This window comes from Nannospalax galili, unplaced genomic scaffold, assembly GCF_000622305.1.
Source record: "Nannospalax galili isolate Female #2095 unplaced genomic scaffold, S.galili_v1.0 scaffold149, whole genome shotgun sequence".
NCBI lineage: Eukaryota > Metazoa > Chordata > Mammalia > Rodentia > Spalacidae > Nannospalax > Nannospalax galili.
In genome coordinates, this window is record NW_008359763.1 from 1,469,315 (window position 1) to 1,488,918 (window position 19,604).

The 19,604-nt window shown below is 48.2% G+C and overlaps 1 protein-coding gene across 1 annotated transcript in view; it reads left to right on the forward strand.

Annotated features, from left to right (window-relative positions):
- Iqca1 (IQ motif containing with AAA domain 1) overlaps window positions 1-19,604 on the forward strand; it is a 180,864-nt gene that overhangs the window by 108,073 nt on the left and 53,187 nt on the right. The window contains exons 10-14 of the mRNA XM_029558967.1: window positions 2,562-2,637; window positions 10,832-10,938; window positions 11,085-11,180; window positions 14,308-14,375; window positions 18,903-18,985. Coding sequence (XP_029414827.1) covers window positions 2,562-2,637; window positions 10,832-10,938; window positions 11,085-11,180; window positions 14,308-14,375; window positions 18,903-18,985 — 430 coding nt within the window. The remainder of the gene's footprint in view (window positions 1-2,561; window positions 2,638-10,831; window positions 10,939-11,084; window positions 11,181-14,307; window positions 14,376-18,902; window positions 18,986-19,604) is intronic.

The window sequence follows — 19,604 nt, forward strand, 5'->3', positions numbered from 1 at the left end:
TGGAGCACAGGCCATGGAGGAACGCTGCTCAGCCTGCTTTCTTATGCAACACAGACCCATCTGCCCAGGGGTGGCACCACCCACAGTGGGCTGGGCCCTCCCACATCACTCATCAAGAAGATGCCCCTCGGATAAGGCCACAGGCCAGTCCAATAGAGGAAATTCCCCAACTGAGGCTTCCTCAACCCAGGTGTGTCAAGTTGACAACGGACGCTATTCAGCACAGTATCTAAGGGTAGGACTGCAGGCACCTCTGGGCTAAGCTGCATCCGAGATGGGCTTCCTAACCAGCGAGCTTTGTGAGTCCCGCAGGCCAGGTTAGCTGCTTCCCGGGCTCTCAGCCCTGGTGTTTCTGGAACCAGATTCCTTCCAGGTTCTGCAAGGCAGGTAGTCCCTTCCATGCATTACAGGCTGTGCTTCCAGGAGGCCTTCTCTGACTGTAGGAGCAGCCTGGACAGCCACTCAGCACCTTGCACGTCTTGCTTTCATGTCTCTCCTGCTTCTCCAAAAACTCTAGGAGATCAGGAGCCTCCCAACACCTGCAACCTGACAGGCTTGTGTGGGAGGAATGGCCCACCTCAGTCAGGCAGCATAGGAAGGCTCTCCGGGCCTGGGGACGAACTAGAGTCTAACTAGAGCTTGAGCACTTCATGTAAATGGGACGCTGTCAGGTGAGGTCGTTGTGTCTGACCCCCCCTCGCTCTGTGATCCTCAAGGTTTGTCCTCTTTGCGGGATGTGTTGGTCCTTCATTCTTTCCCATTACTGTGCAAAGACGCAGTTCAGTGTTTATCTGTTCCTCCACGGAGAAGCATTTTCATTTTATGTTCTTCTCTTACCTAACGAATGTCTGTGACATATATCTTATGTACTTACGTAGGCGCAAAAGTGCAGAGCTCCAGGGCTGAGGGCACCCCGACTCTCCAAGGCTCCTTGTGTGCTGGGAAGTAGTTCCAGGGCTGAGGGGCACCCCACTTTCCATGGCCCTCTGTTTGCTGGGAGGTGAGGGTGATCACAGGAAAGGAAGGTGCGTGAGAATTTGAGGGAAGCCCGGTCAGTGGCAGGTGAGAAATGGCTACTGAGGTCCATCTGCCACCAGAGAGGTTTCCTGGAGGAAAGGGGCCTGTTTGAGCCCAAAGTCATCAGAAAGCACTAGAGGGCGCCCTCCAGGCCAGGAAGAGGGGCAAGAGAAGAGGGAAGAACATGCCACTGTGTCCGGGCCAGTAGCCCTTGCTGTGTGGTACAGCATCGTCAGCAGCAGGAAAGGCACGTGCAAAGACTGCCGAGGCCAGCAGGGAGGGCTGCACTTGGCCCACTGCAGGCCTGGGGAGCAGGGCTAGGAAGGCTGCATTTGACGGGCTGCAGGCCTGGGACTTGGCCCCCAAGTGTTCAGTCAGAGAGCTAAGACAGTAAGATGTGGAACATCTCCAGAAAGTGTAGGAGTCAGAAGTTTGGTGCCCACTTGGCTGTGGGGTATGAGGAAGGGGAAACAGGTGGGGATGGAGGAGCAAAGGCCGTGCAGTCTGCTGGGTGTGTAGACGTGGTGATCAAGTACACCACAGAGCCCAACACTAGTGTCCAGGAAAGGAAGAACAGTCAGTTGTCCAGTGTCCTGGGGACTCACAGGGTCCCAGCAACAGATGCTTACATCACTACACTGTCCCGCCTCCTCCAGGTGCACAGAGCATGTAGAGAGTTTTAGAGCATTCTTGTGGGCATAATGCAGACCAACACTTTTCCTTTGGCCCTTTTCAACAGTAACAATAGCAGTGACCTTGGTCATCAGCTGATGTGGTACAAACATTATTAAACAGAAGCACCGGGTAAAGGTTTACAGGGCTGACTCTCACCATCAAGAGCAGACGGACCTGGAGCAGAAGGACAGAGGGTGTCTTGTGGGGCTCAGAGCAGAGCCGTGCAGTATGCAGGTGCCAGGTGGATGGCAGTCCCCTATCTCCATGTACAGAAATGGCAGAAGCCAAGGGCATTCGGTTGGGCACGCTCTCTGGGGGCTCAGGGTACAGAGCTCTGACAGACCTTAACTCCAAAATGGAAGCCAGATCCTTTCCCAGGAAAGGAGTGTGTGGTAGCTGACATCCACTCGGGGAAGGGACACGTGAGTGGGAGGAAGGGACAGCAGTGATGCATGGGGAAGTCCAGGACTGGCACGGGATGCAGCAGGGCCCAGGGTGCAAAGTAGTTCCAGGCCTGCTGACTGGAACACGGTGAAGGGAGGCAGACAGGACCTGAGCCGAGAACTCGGGCTTCAGGCTCGAAAGAGCAAGTCATTACAAGGTGGGACGGAAACCAGGGCTGTGAACTATGGGGAAAAAAATCACATGACGAGACAGTGCTGTGGACAGGGGATGTCTCAGGGAGCCTGGCCATCCATGCTTCTGTGGCAGTCTATGCTCAAATCACCATCAGGAGAGCTGCCCTGGTGGACAGAGCAGGGACTCTGTGACATAAACCAGTCCTGGCAACTACAGTGTGTGTGCCTTTTGATGTCTATCTTGACAGATAAACTATACCTGTATTAACAATAACATTCTGCTCTGAGCAGGAAGAAGAGGAGGAGTGGAAAATGTCACCGAGTCTTTTCCTTCACTTGATGGAGGAAGGAAATAACTTATACAAAGGTCAGTCCAGGAGAGTACTTGGTACCAAGGGGTTGTCCTGTCCACTGGGTATGACACCTAGCCCAAGATCCAGCGGAGAGAGAGGTCTTAAGTGTCGCAAGGTGCAATTCTAGCCATGACCTGTCCCTCTCCAGAGCCTTCTGCTTGCTTAAAGGCATACAGTTGGCATGATGGTTAGTTTTAACTAGCACCTTGATGCGACCCAGAATCACTTGGGAAGAATTTCAGTTGAGGAAATGCCTAGATCAGCTTGGCGTGTGGTCCTGTCTGAGGGGGACTGTCTTGACTGTTGACTGATGTGGGAAGACCCAGCCCACCTTGGGCGGTACCACTCCCTGGCTTTGAGCCCAGGACTGTGTGAGCAGAGAGGGCTTCCTGAGCAGCAACCAGCAGGTGGATCAGGTGCATGTGTTTCTCTCCCCTCTTGACTGTGGCTGTGATGCGGTCAGCTGCTCGAGTCCCCTCAGTGATGGACTGTAAGTTGCTTTTGTCATGGCGATTGTCACAGAAATGAAACAGGACGGATGCTGAGAGAGCCATGGGCAGGATGAGAACAGACCAGAACTTCTCCTGTTGTTACACCCCAAGTCTTCAACTGGCCAGGCTCTGGCTTAGTGGCATGAAGAGGCATTATGTTAAGGAAATCGATTCCATACGCACAGTCAGATCCTAATCCCCTTAGACTGAGACGTGTCTCAGTTTTGACAAATTCTTTTGTCTGTTGCTCAGCTTCATTAGCATAACCAGAACCTGCCTGTGCCCACAGCCTAAGGACCGCTCTTTCCGATAGCACCATCGTAATTTGCTGGAACTATTGTCCAACGCTTTAGTTACACTGAACCCTTGGGATGAATCTCAACGCCAGATGAGCTGCTGGCATGGCCAGGTCCCTAGGGCTGTTGGGAAAAATTCCTGGGAAATACAACAGGCTGTGAAGGAGAAAATTCCAAATGCTACTTAGTCATGGGCCTCTTTGCCAATGTGGGTCTTATTTGAACAGCGCTCATTCATGTGCGTGTGTGTGTGTGTGTGTGTGTGTTTGATTCAAGGGTGTTCATGTCAATAAATTGAGTCATTCTCAGCAATGGTTTCGCTGTAGTTTCAGGTTTGAAACATCAGTTGTATTACAGAGAATATTCTCGTACTAGAGGCAGGACAACAAGATACTCTGGGGGAAGCTGGAGACAGCCATGATATCGGCAGCATTTGGCATCTGATTCTGTTGAGAAGGAAGGAGATCAAAGAGATCAGGAAACACCAGGGCCCAGGACATGCATGGATGGGTGTTTTCGGTGCTCATCTTGTTCAGTCTTCACAGGAGCTGGGAGAGGAACACGGTACTCTGCCATGTCTAGAGGGACCGATGGGAAGCCCACCCCTTCCCAGTCTGAGGATTCATCTGAACTTTTACACACAATGGTGCAGAACAGTCACCTGTCAGAAACACTGACTGACTTGTATTCACTCGGCAAACACATTGCCTCCAGTGTATACTAGATACGGTGGGATGCTGTCAGCCATCAGCAGGTCTGCAGTGCACAGGATGTTGCGGTGGAGAATGGGGGAGGCGGGTGCCATAACCTGGGCAATTCACTTCCTTGCAGTGAGCCCAGCAAGGAAGGAATCTCAGTGGTCCACCTTGCAGGCTCCAAGGGCTGGCCGAGGGTCCCCTGGCACCCGCTTGTGTCAGAACAAGAACACGGCTTGCCGAGACACTACACTGCACATCCTTACCTTTTGGCCTTTGCAACAACCTCACTTCCTGCTTATGTACAGGCCTACCACCAGTCTGCAGGATGGTTTCCTACCCTTCTCAGAGCCCAATAACTTCACGCTTGTTTTCTCCTGAAGCCCCCTCTGGGAGCCTGCCATGCCCTCACAGGGTCATCCTGGGCCCTCCCTGACGCTGCTCACCTCCGGCTCATCTCTCGCTTCCTCTTCTGTCCCTCACTTTGGTGGAGTCGTCCTCCCAGATGTCCCAAGCAGGAAGGACTGCAGAGTGTGCAGGGCTATGTACAAACACCCTCAGAATGTGCAAGGCCTGGCTCCCCTCCCTGACACAACTATATGGAGAAAACCAGGGCAGAGGAAGAGCGGGGGAGAACACAAGGTCTCCCAGTGGTGCTAGGCATGCAAAAACTGGTGTCTGAACATTCTAGGAGAGCACCCTGAAGGATGAAAGAGCCCCAGGTCAGGTCCTCCCTCGACACCGGACCCCGCTCCTCTAGCATGCCAGCTGTGTGTCAGAAGGAGAATGCTGCTTGTCAAGACACTGCCCTGCACCCCCTTGCTCACATGCTTGTCCCTGTGGAGTGACAGTCTCCTCCTTACCTGTGTCCACCCTGCCCTCTGTTCTCACCACACTTGTGGAGTGATGTTGCGCTACCTGTAGTGTGTGTCGTGTTCCCCACAGCGTCCCACAGAGGGTCCAGGGTCTTCTATGACCTGCTGAGGACAGCCCGGCCTGGGGGTCAGCTCTGAAACATCATAGTGGACTGCTGAGTCTACTTAATGCTGGAGGGTGAGTGTGGAAATGAACACGTCAGACAGCCTGACTGGGAGACAGCTTTTACGCTCTTTTTAACATACTCTATTACCAGCAAAGGGTGCGCATTTCCTTTTAACAAAAAGCAAAAGTGAACTTGGGTGAAAATGTGTCGTTCCCATGGGAAGCTAGATCTTGCAGCCTGTGCAACAACCCTCCCTCCCTAGAAAGCCTTGAAACCCTCCAGCCTCTTGTGTGCTGTTTCTAGGCAGGAAGCAGAGCGGCATCTGGCTGGAGGCCTCCTGAGGCCTCAGGTGTCCTCTCCCTGGATGCCCTGGCCTTGGCTGTGTCATCTGCCAGATCTTTGGGAACTTAAAGAAATCGAATCTCTTCATCTTAGAACTCTTTTCATTAAAATCAAAGGTTTGCCTTTTCAAATAAGACATTAGCATTTTAATCACTGAGATTAACGCCGCCCCCTCGGCCCTCTCTGTGGACCGCCCTCCCCCATGTGAAAGGGCCCTGGCCTTGCTTTTCACATTCTTGGGATAAAAGCTCATTCTAGCTGCGGGGGACTGAGGGCATCGTTGCCCTCTGAGGGTCCTGAACAGCTTCCTGCATTTAGAAATGCTCGTGAAATTCCTGGAGGGATTGAAAAGTGCCCTGTGCTGAGCGTCATGAGAAAGCAGAGTTTTGATGGAAAAATCAGCCCATTGAGACCCTCTGGAGGGGAAATCCCGAACGTTCCCTGAGCCGCTTCATTTTAAACAGTAGCTGCGACTGCAGCATGTGAATATGTTACTGTGACTGTTTCACAAATAACCATGCCCTCGTTCCCTTTCTGTCAAGCATTCAGCCCTCCTTTTATTTCTGAAGGCCCTGTTCTCAGATTCTAGTGAATCTGTCAAGCAAAATTGAAAAGTAGGACCCAATAAACCACAAAGCTACTTGCTTCCAAATGTCTTAATGTAACAGTAAGTTTTGTTGTTGTTGAAAGATTATTAATCCTGTCAATCAAAAATCTGTTGAAAGTTGTTATTATTAGCAATTAGCACTAAAGGGCAAATAAAGTCATTTCCACTATTTTCAAGGGGAAAAGCATGTAATTTTTAACGTGCAAAAAGAAACATCTGAGCCAGGCGTGGTGGCAAACACCCGAATGCTATTACTTTGAAGGCTAAGGATTTCTAGGTCAAGGCCAGCTTGGGCTATCCGGTAATACCCTGTCTCAAAATCAGAAGCATCTGGTTTTTTAGTCCTACATTTTAGACTGTCCCACAGTTTAATATAATATGCATTTCAGGATATTACTTTCTATTAAGAGTATGTTATTTATTCTTTGATAACTTCACACAATGTACCTTGATCATATCCACCCCCAAACCCCTCCTGTCTCCCAATATCCACTTAAACATTGACCCTCCAGTAACCCCCCATAAGTATTTACCTTCAAATGAGCACATCATAATCTGGTGTGCCTTTGGCAAACACACACTATAGGCTAACCAAAACTCTACTTTCTATGAAAGTTCAGAAGAATAAGCCAGATGTGGCTCACACTCACAATCCCAGCACTCAAGATTCTGGGATGGGAAGAGCTGCAGTTGAAGCCAGCCTGCACTACATACACTGTCTCAAAATAAAAAAACTCAGCCCAGGCTGTCCAGCACCAGCTGCGCTCCGACACCCACCCACCTGGTTCAGGTTTTCTCCCTTTGATTCCACATCTCAGTTCCAGGCCGGTCCCCCGTCTGACTGGGTGATGTCACCCCTTGGACTTCAACGTCACCTCTGCTGTCATCTTCAGACTGGCTCCATCCAGTGCCACCATCCATCCCGTGCCCTGTGGTCCGGTCACTGAACCACTTTTCATGTGGCTGGTCTGCCCAGGGGAGAACACATGGAGGGGTCAGTTCTATGAACACTCCCTGCCTTTGAAATCCAAGTCTTTTCTGGTCCTTATGAGTCCAGTTGATGCATCCTAGAAGAAATGTTGGTCCTTTCGGCACTGTGGTTTTCAAGTACCTGCCCTTGCATCATCCACAGTTTTTCCCACATATCCTGATGGTAGAGAGTACAGCGTGGTAAAATGGGGGTTCTAATAGTCCTGCCCAGCTCAGCTCACCTTTCTCTCTGGTAGGAGGTAGGTGAGTTGAGAGAAGACTCAACTGGATCTTGCTGGAATCCAGCCGGATTCTGGCCCACCCAACACCTGCCGACCTCAGAGTCTATCTGGGAAATGAGGTGGGCCCACCTCACCTGTACAAGGTGATAAGGATTGCTTCTTCCACAAAGGACCGTGATTGATGTCTGTGGCTTGAAGACCTGACCCACACTTTAGGAACTGGAGCTGCGTGTTCACATCCCATCTTCCCACAGCTGTCTTGTCCCAAGGTGCTCTTGGCTCTGACCGCACTCAGATGGTAATCACTGCTCCCAGGAGCCGGGACTTCCTCCCTGCTCACCATGCCGGCTCCCGGCACAGTTTCTAGAGTCCTGTCGTTCCTGCATAATTTCTCTCCCCTGGAAGCAGGAACAGCTCAGGCCAGCCAAAGCCCTCTGTTCTCGGAGGAATAGTGGCAACCATTTAGGGCTAAGCTGAGGGGTTCGCATGGCTTATTCCATTCCCCCACCTTTGCACAGGACGCCTATCTCGCCTTATCACAGGTAACAGGTTCAGCAAAGCTGTTGCTTCTTGCCAATTGCTGCTGATAGGGTAGGGGTTCCATCAGCCCCAAGCCAGGCATCCATGATGGCCACACACGTATAGCCCCGTGTGTTGAGCCACACTGCCCGGGTAGGTGTCAGATGGCCGAAACCCTGGGAAGAATCCTTGCCCCAGAAACCAATTCTGAGTGGTATGTGAGGTCACTTTTCTCTCTCTGGGCATCTGGCTTTCCATTGTGGCATCACGTCTCTTCTCATCTCCATTTGCTGTTCATCCTTTTGGCTAGTTCCTGCTCCTCAGATTTCCCTAGAGCTTTGACTCTGGCTTCCTCGGGTGTCAGATGGCCAAAACCCTGGGAAGAATCCTTGCCCCAGAAACCAATTCTGAGTGGTATGTGGGGTCACTTTTCTCTCTCTGGGCATCTGGCTTTCCATTGTGGCATCACGTCTCTTCTCATCTCCATTTGCTGTTCATCCTTTTGGCTAGTTCCTGCTCCTCAGATTTCCCTAGAGCTTTGACTCTGGCTTCCTCTGCCTGCCTGCATCTCCAAGTACTTTCTCAATTCTGACTCTTCACCTTTGACTACTGGTTCCCTATATAACCCAGTGGGTTCCTGTCCAGGCACTGAAACTGAGAGCCATCCTGCCTTGACTCTGTCAGCTGACCAGCCCCCTTCATCTACCACTCGGAGCCTGGAAATCCTCTGTCTTTCCAAGTCATAGTCATTGTCCCACAGAGGGTGGCGAATGCCCACCAGTGCCCTTATGGTCCTATTGTCTTCCCAAGTCGAAGGTGATCACAGCCCTAAAGTGAATTTCTAGGGACGTGCCCAAACCCGGTGCTGCTCCTGGCTGACAAGTTCCAACACACTTCCTTTATGTACCTGGAAAAGGTCTTGCCTCCCAAACTGGCAAGCCTTGTCGTTTGGTGGAACATTCCCGCAAATCCCACTTGAGAGATCTGATAGTTCACGCCTGGCCATGAAATCTATTGGAATTCTACCACGAGAAATGAACTCTGTTTCAATGTTTTTGAGTAATACAAAATTATCCCAGTGTTCTCTAGAGTGGTATTCCTCTAGGACCAAACTTTAAATATGTGTGATTTCAAAATCAGTCATCCAAAAAGTAGTCTGAATATATAGCTGCTAAGTGAGAGGCACATGTATACTTATTGTGGCTTGCTTTGTAACAGGGAGCAGAAAATTTCATATTTTAGTAGACTGTGGGAATCATGAAAATAATATAAAACATATTACAAAAATAGTGGTATGTGACTATAAAATCCCACCTTTAACACATTGTTTTCCCATGGTTAACTCAGGTCTAGTTTCATTTCTGTGGCTGTGACAAAATATCCTGACAAAAAAACAGCATAGAGAAGAGTTTATTTGTGAGGAACCAAATCCCTGACAAGCGGACAGGGCCACTGGACAGTAACAAAACCACCACCCTGGCACAGCAGGGCCCCCCTTCCAGCTGACTGGTCCAGACCAGTTTAGCTAAGACAGAGGCTAGTCCTGGGCTATCTCAGTTTGGAGCTGTGATCTGTTGACCCTCTTCTTTATAGAAGTTGACCGATCCAGAATTAAGTGAGGGAAAGCTGCCCCCACACCACCAAAAATAGTACTGAAAAGGTCCTTCATGTCTATATTCTTCAGCTTCTGAGTCCCCTCTCCACTGTGCAGAGGCTTTCTCTCTGCATGAGTATACATATGTGTGTGTGTTTCTTTACTTTAAAAAAATGTTTATTATTTTTATTTTATGTGTATGAGTGCATTACCTGCATGTATGTAAGTGCGCCTGTGTCATTCAATGTCTGCAGAAGTCAAAAGAAGGCGTCGTATCCCCTGGAACTGGAGTTACAGACAGTTGTTAGCCACCATGTGGGTGCTGGGAACCAAGCCCAGGTCATCTGCACAAGCAGCCAGTGGTCTTAACCACTGAGCCATCTCTCCAGCCTGTGTTTCTTTACTTTAAATAAAGCGTGTTACCTATTGCTTTTTGCTGTGTCTACGATTTTTCCTGACTTTTAATTCTTTAATTGGAAGAGAAAACAAACCTGATCAAGACCCATAAATGGTAAATTTTGCTTACAATTCCAAGTTACAGTTCATCATTGAGAGGAAGCCAAGGCAGGAGGAACTTGAAGCATCACATCCACAATCAAAAGCAGAGAGACAATGTGTGGGTGCCCTCTCGCTTGCTTGCTCAGTACTCAACTAGCTCTCTCTACTCTTTGACAGTCCAGAGCCCCACACCAGGAATGGTGCCACCAGAATGGGCTGGGTCTTCCCACATCTACTTAACAATCAAGACAATCCCCCAGACATGCCCACAGGCCAACCTGCCCTAGACAGTCCCCAACTGGGCTGTCCTCTCGGCTGAAGCTGTGTTGTGTCAAGTTGACAATTAAAAACTAACCAGCACGATCTAAGGAACACAAATGAGACTCAACAGACCCTTAGAAAATAACAGAGGGCGTGGGGGTAGATCCAAGAGGAGATGGGAGAGGGGGTCTGAAAATGATTGCATTTCATACAGTACATTGTATGAAATTCTCAAAGAATCAATATAAATAGTATTATAACAACTAACCAGCGCAGTACCTTTACTTGACATTTTCAAATTGTTTTCTTCCTTAAAAAAAAAATCATACAGTCTACGATTGCCACCACACTCTGCCTTCTTTAATATTTTATTTATTATTTTTATTTTGTGTGTATGAGCGTATCGCATCTGTAAGTTCACCCATGTCATGCAATGCCCGAGGAAGTCAAAAGATGGTGTCAGATCTTCCGGAACTGGAGGTACAGATAGTAGTTAGCTGCCATGTGGGTGCTGGGAATCAAACCTCCGTCCTCTGCAGGAGCAGCCGGTGCTCTTAGCCGCTGAGCCGTCTCTCCAGCCCCCTCTACCTTCTCGTATGAAACTTTTATTCTGTAGATAGGATGAAAAATTGTGTTGAGATTTTACTAACTGCTCTCATTAACTTAAGATGTTGAATTTTTTTCTCTTTTTCTCTGTCCTTCTGGGGTACAGACATGTGGATGAATAAAGATGAATCTTGGAATTTCCCTCAAGACTATGACCCAGAAATAATCAAGGAAGAGAAACGGAAAGAATTAGAGCGGGAGATAAGGGTTCAGGTACAACTGCACTTACCTTGCAGTAGAAACAACGATTATACATTTGTTTGGTTTCCAAAATGATGACCAATTCAAGAATTTAAATTTCAGGAAGAAACACAAGCATGCAAAGCCACTTAAAAGCGGCCCTTTGTATTCCCACCTAGGTTGATGAGTTGATGCGACAGGAACTAAAAAACCTAAAACTAGCCATAAACGGAGAAATGGAGCTTCCGCCTAAGGGAGGAAAGAGAGGGAAGAAGGTGAGTGTTTCAGGAGGGAGAGGGAGGCAGTTTCGGTCACAGGCAGGAGCTCCTGGCCATGCTGCTGGCTGTGCCCGGGACACCTCACAGAAGCGTTCCTTCCTCCGGTGAGCTCACTGCATGCCACTCTGAGCTCAGGGGTGTGGCTGCTAAGTTGGATCTTCCCCCAGGTACCTCCACAGCAGTTCCATCGTACTCAAGAATGAGCACTATCAGAGGGGCCAGAGCACCCCCCCCCATCCCTCTGCCCATCGTCCCTGTGAATAGATCTGTAGGGAAGACCAATAGCAGATGGCAGGGTTTGTGACTGGGGGAGTCAGACTGAAAGGAATTGGGTGGATCGATGCTCACGTTGCCACCAAGGCAGTGGCTTGGAGCGGCCGGTCGGATTGCTGCTTTCTCTCAGCATCCTGCTTCTGCGCCATCCCATAGACAGCCCTGCCACTAGGCTGCTTTACCCAAAGAAAAAAACCAAGACTTCTACCTAGCAGCGCTGTGAGAAGCACAGGAAACTCGTGGGTCGGGGGGTACTGAGCCCTACCTGGGATTCACGCCTTAGCTCCTCCTGAGCTCAGCCATATTTGTGTCAAGTCTGGTCATCTCAGGGATAGCATAGTCTTAGGATAACCGTTGTGATCCATTTTTCGCCGAGTGTATGGCTCAACTCTGAAGGCAGCTAGCTGTCCCTCAGCCCAGCCCTGTTGTGAAAATGTAGTACTGTGGCCCAGTGCTGTCCTCTCTCCTTTAGGGAGTATCTCTCAGTGTCACCCTTTGACTCCACGCACGTCTCCTTTATCTATGAACAGGGCGATAGTTTCATGACTCAATGTGGAGATTACACTGAACACAGTGGGAAGTGGATGTAGAGGGTTAGGGTTAGATAGCAGCCTCTCTCCTCCTCACCCAGACACTCATTGCCAGCCTAGTCCAAAGCCACCCATCTTCTTTACTGTCCTCCACCGCCCTCTCTCCCTTCCTGCAGTTCAGCATCCATACCATGCCACCGTGTCACAACAGGTATCAGGGAACCCCGAGAGGTCGCTAGCCATCACGTAGCTCGAGGTTCGCAAACCCGGTTCTAGGCCAGGTGACCTAAAGATGAACTTGAAAGGCACACATAGAATGGGTTTAAGCTGAAACTTAAGTGGCTGCAAGAAGTCTGTGGGAAGACTATTAGCCAGGGACGGGGACATAGAAAGGACAGTCTTTGGCAATAGTAACCCTGCGCTTTCCAGAGACAGCGACTTGACCCTATCTAGCATTTGAAGTGGTCCTTTCCAGTACAGGTCTGACCCTCCTTATTTAAACTCTTCAGTGGTATCTCAGTCTTTTAGAAAGTCAGTAGTCTTCAGCCAGACCTACAAGGGCCACCCCCATCTGGCCACTGCCTTCTCTCTAGATGCCTTACCTGCTGCTCCCTTCCCAGATTCATTTCAATCACCTGCCCTGCCTGAGTGTTCCCCAAACACGGATTTCTCCTACAACAGGGCTTCTGTCCCTTACCACCTAAGAACACCTTCTGTTCTATCCCCGTCACCAAGTCTAGCCAACCTCCACCCATCCCATAGGCCTCAAGCCCAAGCCTTCTTCCTCACGGAGGCCTATGGGATTCCCCACGACTGAGTCCTGAGGGGCATTGTTTCTCTGTGTATGTGTGGCGCTCTGTCTCCTGTCTTCTTTGTGCTTTATAACAGACAGATGTCATATTTGCTGGTGACATCACGTTAATGCCTTCTACCGAAGGACCGTGACTGCTGAAAATATATAGGTGTCCTTTCTAATCTCTTGGCAACCAACCCCTCCTGGCACTGAGCTAATCCTTAATGTATGTTGTATGAATTAATCTGTTAAATCTAGATCCCACACACCTTGGTCCCTATGGACTAAATGGGGGGTGCGGAATGTCACCACACAGAAAGCCCACATAGAAAGACGAATGGTTAACAGGAGCTGGAAGTGGTGAGAAGGAAAGAACTTCCCAACAAGTGAGATCCAGGACCAGATGGAGTCTCAGGTGAAACGGACCAGACTTATAAAGAGCAAATACCAGCCCTTCTCAAGCTCTTCTGAACAATAGAAGGAAGACTTCCACACTCTTCTCCCGAGGCCAGGCTCACCCTGAAACCCATGCCAGAGAAAGACACCACAGTAATAGAAAACTATGGGTCAATGTCCCCGGCAAGCAGAGATGCAAATGTCCTTAGCAAAATACTAGACGTCAAAGGCTTTTGTGCCGGGGCCTGTAATGAAAGGATGGTCCAATATCCACAAATAGATCAACGTGCTATGCCACATTAACAGAAAGGAGAACAAAAACCTGTACCATCCATTGTTATGATCAGTTACATTGGTAGTCTATGTCATTTCAATGCACACGGGAGAAGTATGTGACAAAATTCACAGTTCTTTCATGGTATAAACTCTCAACAGAGGCTGGAGAGATGGCTCAGCAGTTAAGAGCACTTGCTGCTCTTGCAGAGGACCAGAGTTCTGTCCACAATACACACCTACCTATAACTTCAGCTCCAGGAGATCAGACACCTTCTTCTGGCCTCCAAAGGCACCCCCACACACTCATGCACAAACACACAGGCAAACACACACACACACACACACACAAATGCAAATAAAATTTTTTCAACTCTCAACAAATTGGTATAGAAGGAATTTACCTCCATACAACACAACTGTGTCAATCAGGACTGTGTGCTATTAAAAAAGAAACAGAGAGGGGCCGGAGAGCTGGCTCAGCAGTTAAGACCACTGACTGCTCTTGCAGAGGACCTGGATTCAATTCCCAGCACCCACATGGCAGCTATGAACCATCCTTAACTCCAGTTCCAGGGGAATCCAACGCCCTCTTCTGACCTCCGCAGCATTGCACAACACGGATGCACTCACATACATGCAGGCAATACACTCAAACACATACAAAAGAAGAGAGAGAGAGAGAGAGAGAGAGAGAGAGAGAGAGAGAGAGAGCGAGCCCAGAAATAGCCCTGCACAAACACACCCAACTGATTTTCATCGAAGATGCAGAACCAATTCAAGGATGGAAAGAGACCTTTAGGACTTTGCTTGCTTGCTTGATTTTACAAAATCATTGTTTATTTCCATTTTCTTTCAGAAAAACAAAGGAAAAGAAGGCAAAAAGGGGAGAAGGGGGAAGAGAGACAAAGACCTGACGCCTGACAGGTGAGGAGTGGTTCTGTTCTGGTGCGAGGAACCTGGGGAATAGAGAGAAGAGAAAATGAGAAACCCAGAGACGCAGCCTGGGCCAGGCTGGGTGAGTCAGGCCCTCTGAGCTGAACCACAGCCCTCAACGCCGGGCAGTGTGGGAATGGTATAGGAGGAAGCCCTGTACAAACTCTGGGCTGAAAGATCCATGGGACCACTTGGAGCAAGCCTGTCCGTCACGCCTGAGCTCCTATACCGTTTGTAAGTTCCGAAATTCATGTGAGAGTTGTAGAAGATGCTCATTACAAATGGTTCAGGAATTACATCCTACTGAATCCTCAGAGCACACAGGTTCCCTCGGGGCGAAGGGGGCCTCACCCCCTCTACTCTTCCTCCTTCGCCCTGACCCCTGCACACTTCCGGCTGCTCGCTGAGCATGTGAACACCAAGGGATGGCTGAGTTTCCAAGGGGATGTTCCCATTTTGTGAGCTTCATCGGTGCAAATTCAGTCCTAATGGATGGCCTAAAAATGCCTGTCCTTTACACTGAAATGGCCCCTAGGTGTTGGAAAAGGTGAGCACCTGGGTGTTCAGGTATCAGGGAATTAATTAATTTAGCACCCCTGTTTGGATGCCAGGCGTCATTTTGAGGTCTCTCTTTCCTCATGGTGAATACCTGCTGCTCCCTTGTTCTGAGTACTTCTCAAACCTCCGCCAGATCCTGCTGCCTCTCTGGTTAAGGGACATCCCACCTTGAATTCTCTGGAGGCCCCTCTAAAGTCTCTTCCATGGAAGCCAGAGTACCGCACAGTGGGTACATGCTTGGAGGTAGCCCCACTTGAGGTTCTAAAGATTCAGGGCCAGGATCCTACAGCTGTCTGAAACCTAAGAGGGTTCTACTGACCAAGGATCTCACTTAGAGCAGGAACCATGGAGGATCACTACTGGCTGACTCACTGGTTCATACTCATCTAGCTTTCTTAAACAGCCCAGGCCCACCTGCCTAGAGATGGCACCACCCGCAGTGGGCTGGGCCCCCTACATCAGTTAACACGACAGTCCCCCGGAGACATACCAGAGGCCAATCTCATCTAGACAGTCCCTCAGTTGAGACTCCCTTCTCATGACTGCAAGCTGTGTCAAGCTTATGGTTAAAGATGACCAGGACATGATCTCCAGTGGCACAATCAGAGAATGTTTTCCAGTCATTTCACTGTTCAGAAATACAGAAACAGGAGTGGGGGCTGGAGAGATGGCTCAGCGGTTAAGAGCACTGGCTGCCCTTGCAGAGGACCTGGGTTCAATTCTCAGCACTTACATGGGGGCTAACAACCATTTGTAACTCCAGTTCCAGGGGTTCTGGACACCTTCTGACCTCCAAAGGCACTGCACAACACAGGTGCATTTACACACATGCAGGTAATACATTCATACACATAAATTTAAAACAAAGCCGGGCGTGGTGGCACATGCCTTTAATCCCAGCACTCGGGAGGCAGAGGCAGGTGGTTCTCTGTGAGTTGGAGGACAGCCTGGTCTACATAGTGAGTTCCAGGACAGCTGGGGCTACAGGGACACCCTGTCTCAAAAAGACAAAAATTAAAACCCAAAAAGCATTAATTAAAACAAAAGTAAATAAAAGAAATACAGTAATGCCCTGCATCTTGCTCCCTCTACTTTAGTCTTAAAGACCCATGTCTCTAGACTCTGGTTAGCTCTGCCTCGGTCCTGGAAGTCAGCTTGTTTCTTTCATCAAACCACATAACATTTAAACCAGTATTTTTTTTTATCATACTTTAAGGAAGTTTTCAAGATGGGAATGTTTTATCCCATATCAAAAGTTCACTTCTAGGAAAAAAATCCAGATATGGATTATTATTATGTCATTTTAGGGAATCTTTGTCAATTTGATTTTAATATTTCATGCCTCTGTTATGTGTTTATATTGAACATATATTCCCATGAAATATGTATTTCATGGTATAGGTTGGATCTGTCATTCCAAATACCATAGCAATCAAACCTTTCTTAACCATCAACAGAGGGTAAGCAATTTTAAATGTATCTGATGAATATAGTTCAAGTTAACCGAGACTGAGGTCACTGGACTAACGCTCAGCCCAATGGTACTTGGACTGAATCTCACTGACATTCTTGGGTCTTTTTAAACCATACTCACTCGAATCACTGGGCAGTGGAAAAGCCTTTTAAATACAGTTATATTTTCATTTCCAACCTTAAGAAAAAGCCAGAGTAAAATGGAAGAATAGAGAAAAAGAAAAGTCAAAGCACCCAAAGGAGCAAATTGGATAATATTTCAGCTTAACCTGTCTGTGTTCCTGTGAGCCAAACCTGTTAATAGCATTGGGGATTTGCTCCATTAAGAGGGATGCTATGTACATGTTTTTCAGCTGGTATAAATTATCTGTGTCCTGGCTACATGCCCAACCCCTCTTTGAGAAGTAGTTTTTGGCTTATGTAAACAATGGGGGAAACTACACCCTCCTCAACAGCATCACACGATCAGCTTTGGACATTTCATCCTTCACGTAAGACTTACCTGCAGGATTGGAAGATGGCTTGGTCAGTACACACGTTGCCAGGCAAGCATGAGAACCTGACTTCAGGTCCCCAGCATCTACAAAAATTTCCCTGGAGCTCACTGGCCAGCCAGCCAAAAGGAACCAGTGAGCTCCAGCTTCAGTGAGAGACCTGTCTCCATCTCCAAGACTATGGTGGGAAGAAACTGAACACAACACCTGACATCGACCTCCGGCCTCCACACACACAGGCACACATGTGCACACACACCTGCATGTGCACATATTGCAAACATACACACCACAATACACATGTACACATGCACGCACATGCACACACATGCACACACAGAATTACCTCCAGTACAAGCCCTTGACCCTTACAGATATTTCTTTTAAATCACTTTACTATCATGTTAAAAAGAAACATACATTTCACAAAGGATCAACAATCTACAGCTCACAGACGCTAACCAAATACGGAATTCTAGGCCCACTGTGTTTAAAATGGCAAAACTGAGTCCACTTTACTCTAGCCGACCTTTGCCCACCCTGTGTTTCTGCCCAGCCCATCTCCCTCGTGCTCTACGGCCTGAGCTAGACAGACCATCTCAACAGCAGTGCATTGTGTCCACAATACTGGGAAACTCACACCTAACCAGGCAGGATGCCCTGCCACACATGCAGCTCCAGGAAGCCCATTGTTTCTGCAATTCTGAGAAACTTGTGTTTCCTAACCAAAACTTAGAAACTCTTGGTTAATGGAAAACTTCTTTATTAACTGACCTGCCCCTGGTCTGAGGTAACTATGGTTACTGGCTTTTCCCCAGCATGATGTAATTGTGTTTTAGGCTTTATAAACCCTGCTCTGCTTCTCCTCAGGGTCATGAGTTCTTATGGGCACTCGCCCACTGTATCAGTCACTTTTCTGTTGCTGTGATAGAAACACTGACCCAAGAAATTTATAGAAGGAAGAGTTTATTTGAGCTTATGGTTCCAGGGGAATTACATCTTGGTGGGGAGGCATGGTGGCAGAGGTGGCTGGAGAAGAGAAGAGGAGCTAAGCTCTACATCTTCCAGCAGGCACAGGAAACAAGAGAATGACTGGGGATCTGGCAAGGCTTCAGAACTCTGTAAGCCCACCCCCAGTGACGTGCTTCCTCCAGGACAGCCACACCTTCTAAGACCTCCCAAAACAGCGCCACCATCTGGGGACGGAATGTCCAAATACTTAGAGCCTATGGGGGACATTTTCATTCAAACCACCACACCCACTCTCAACCACTGGCTAGTTAAAGACTCTTAATTCAAGCATCACTGTGTGGTGTTCCTCTATATTACAGTATTGCTATTACTGGTCATTTCTAAATCCTATTTGGGCCATCATGAGGACTTATGGAGTTATAGTTGGTCTCAGATGCCATACATATGATTCTTATTAATGGAAAACATCCAGGTGTACACATGGTGAAGTGAGAATATTGTTTTTTAAAAGACTAATTTGGGAGGCAGAGGCAGGCGGATCTCTGTGAGTTCGAGGCCAGCCTGGTCTCCATAGTGAATCCAGGCCAGCTAGGACTACAGGGAGACCCTGTCTCAAAAAGGCCAAAAAAAAAAAAAAAGATTAATTTGGGGCTGGAGAGACGGCTCAGCAGTTAAGAGCACTGACTGCTCTTGCAGAGGACCTGGGTTTGATTCCCAGCACCCACATGGCAGCTACAAACCATCCTTAACTCCAGTTCCAGGGGAATCCAAAGCCCTCTTCTGACCTCCGCAGCATTGCACAACACGGATGCACTCACATACATGCAGGCAATACACTCATACACATAAAATAAAAATAATAAATAAAATATTTTTTAAAAAGCCTAATTTATTCCCAAATTGTAGAAATATTTCAAAATGCTACTTACCTACATACATGCAAGCATACATTAAACATATGTAATTTAAGTTCTTGTACGTGGGTGTGTGCTGACGGGGTGGCCCTGTGCTTCCTTCCCAGGACCATCGAGTCCCTGTACAGAGAGCTGGTGAAAGAAGGGCTGCTGATCCCAGCTCTGAAGGTCAACCTCTCTGATTATGTTGGTAAAGTACAGAAAACAACAGTGCTTGCATGTGTCGCGTGGTGCCTCTTTCCAAACAGAAGCCTTGGGGGTGGAGGCTGGTAAATGTGTGCCACACTCAATTGACTTGAATAACCCAAGAGGATTCTCTGAACAAAACAAGTCCAATTCTGTCCCTTAACATGGTAGAGGCAGTTTGTTTGTTTGGTTGGTTGGTTGGTTGTTGTTTGTTTGTTGTTTGTTTGTTTGTTGTTTGTTTGTTTGTTTTCATCCTGTTAGAATTCCTTAGCCAGTTCTTTCTGGCATAACCTGACTCTTGAAGAAATGAAATGTTCGTGCATTTATGTTGAAACACATTGCCCCTAGGGGGGCAGCACCTGGCAGTTCCACTCCGCACAACCCCTTCCAGAGGTAGTCCTTGTAGGGACCTTCCAGTAGAGTGGAAGAGTTGTGACCATGATCTTCAACTAAGTTTTATGTAGGTTAAAAAAAAAAAAAAAAAAAAATAAGAGAGAGAGAGAGAGATGGTTCTATTAATTATTTTGTGCACCTGGTTTGTAGGATAAAATGCCTACCATTTCCTCTAGGAGACATAATTTCAATCAGGACTTGCATCCTTTATCTATCAATTCCAGATTTCC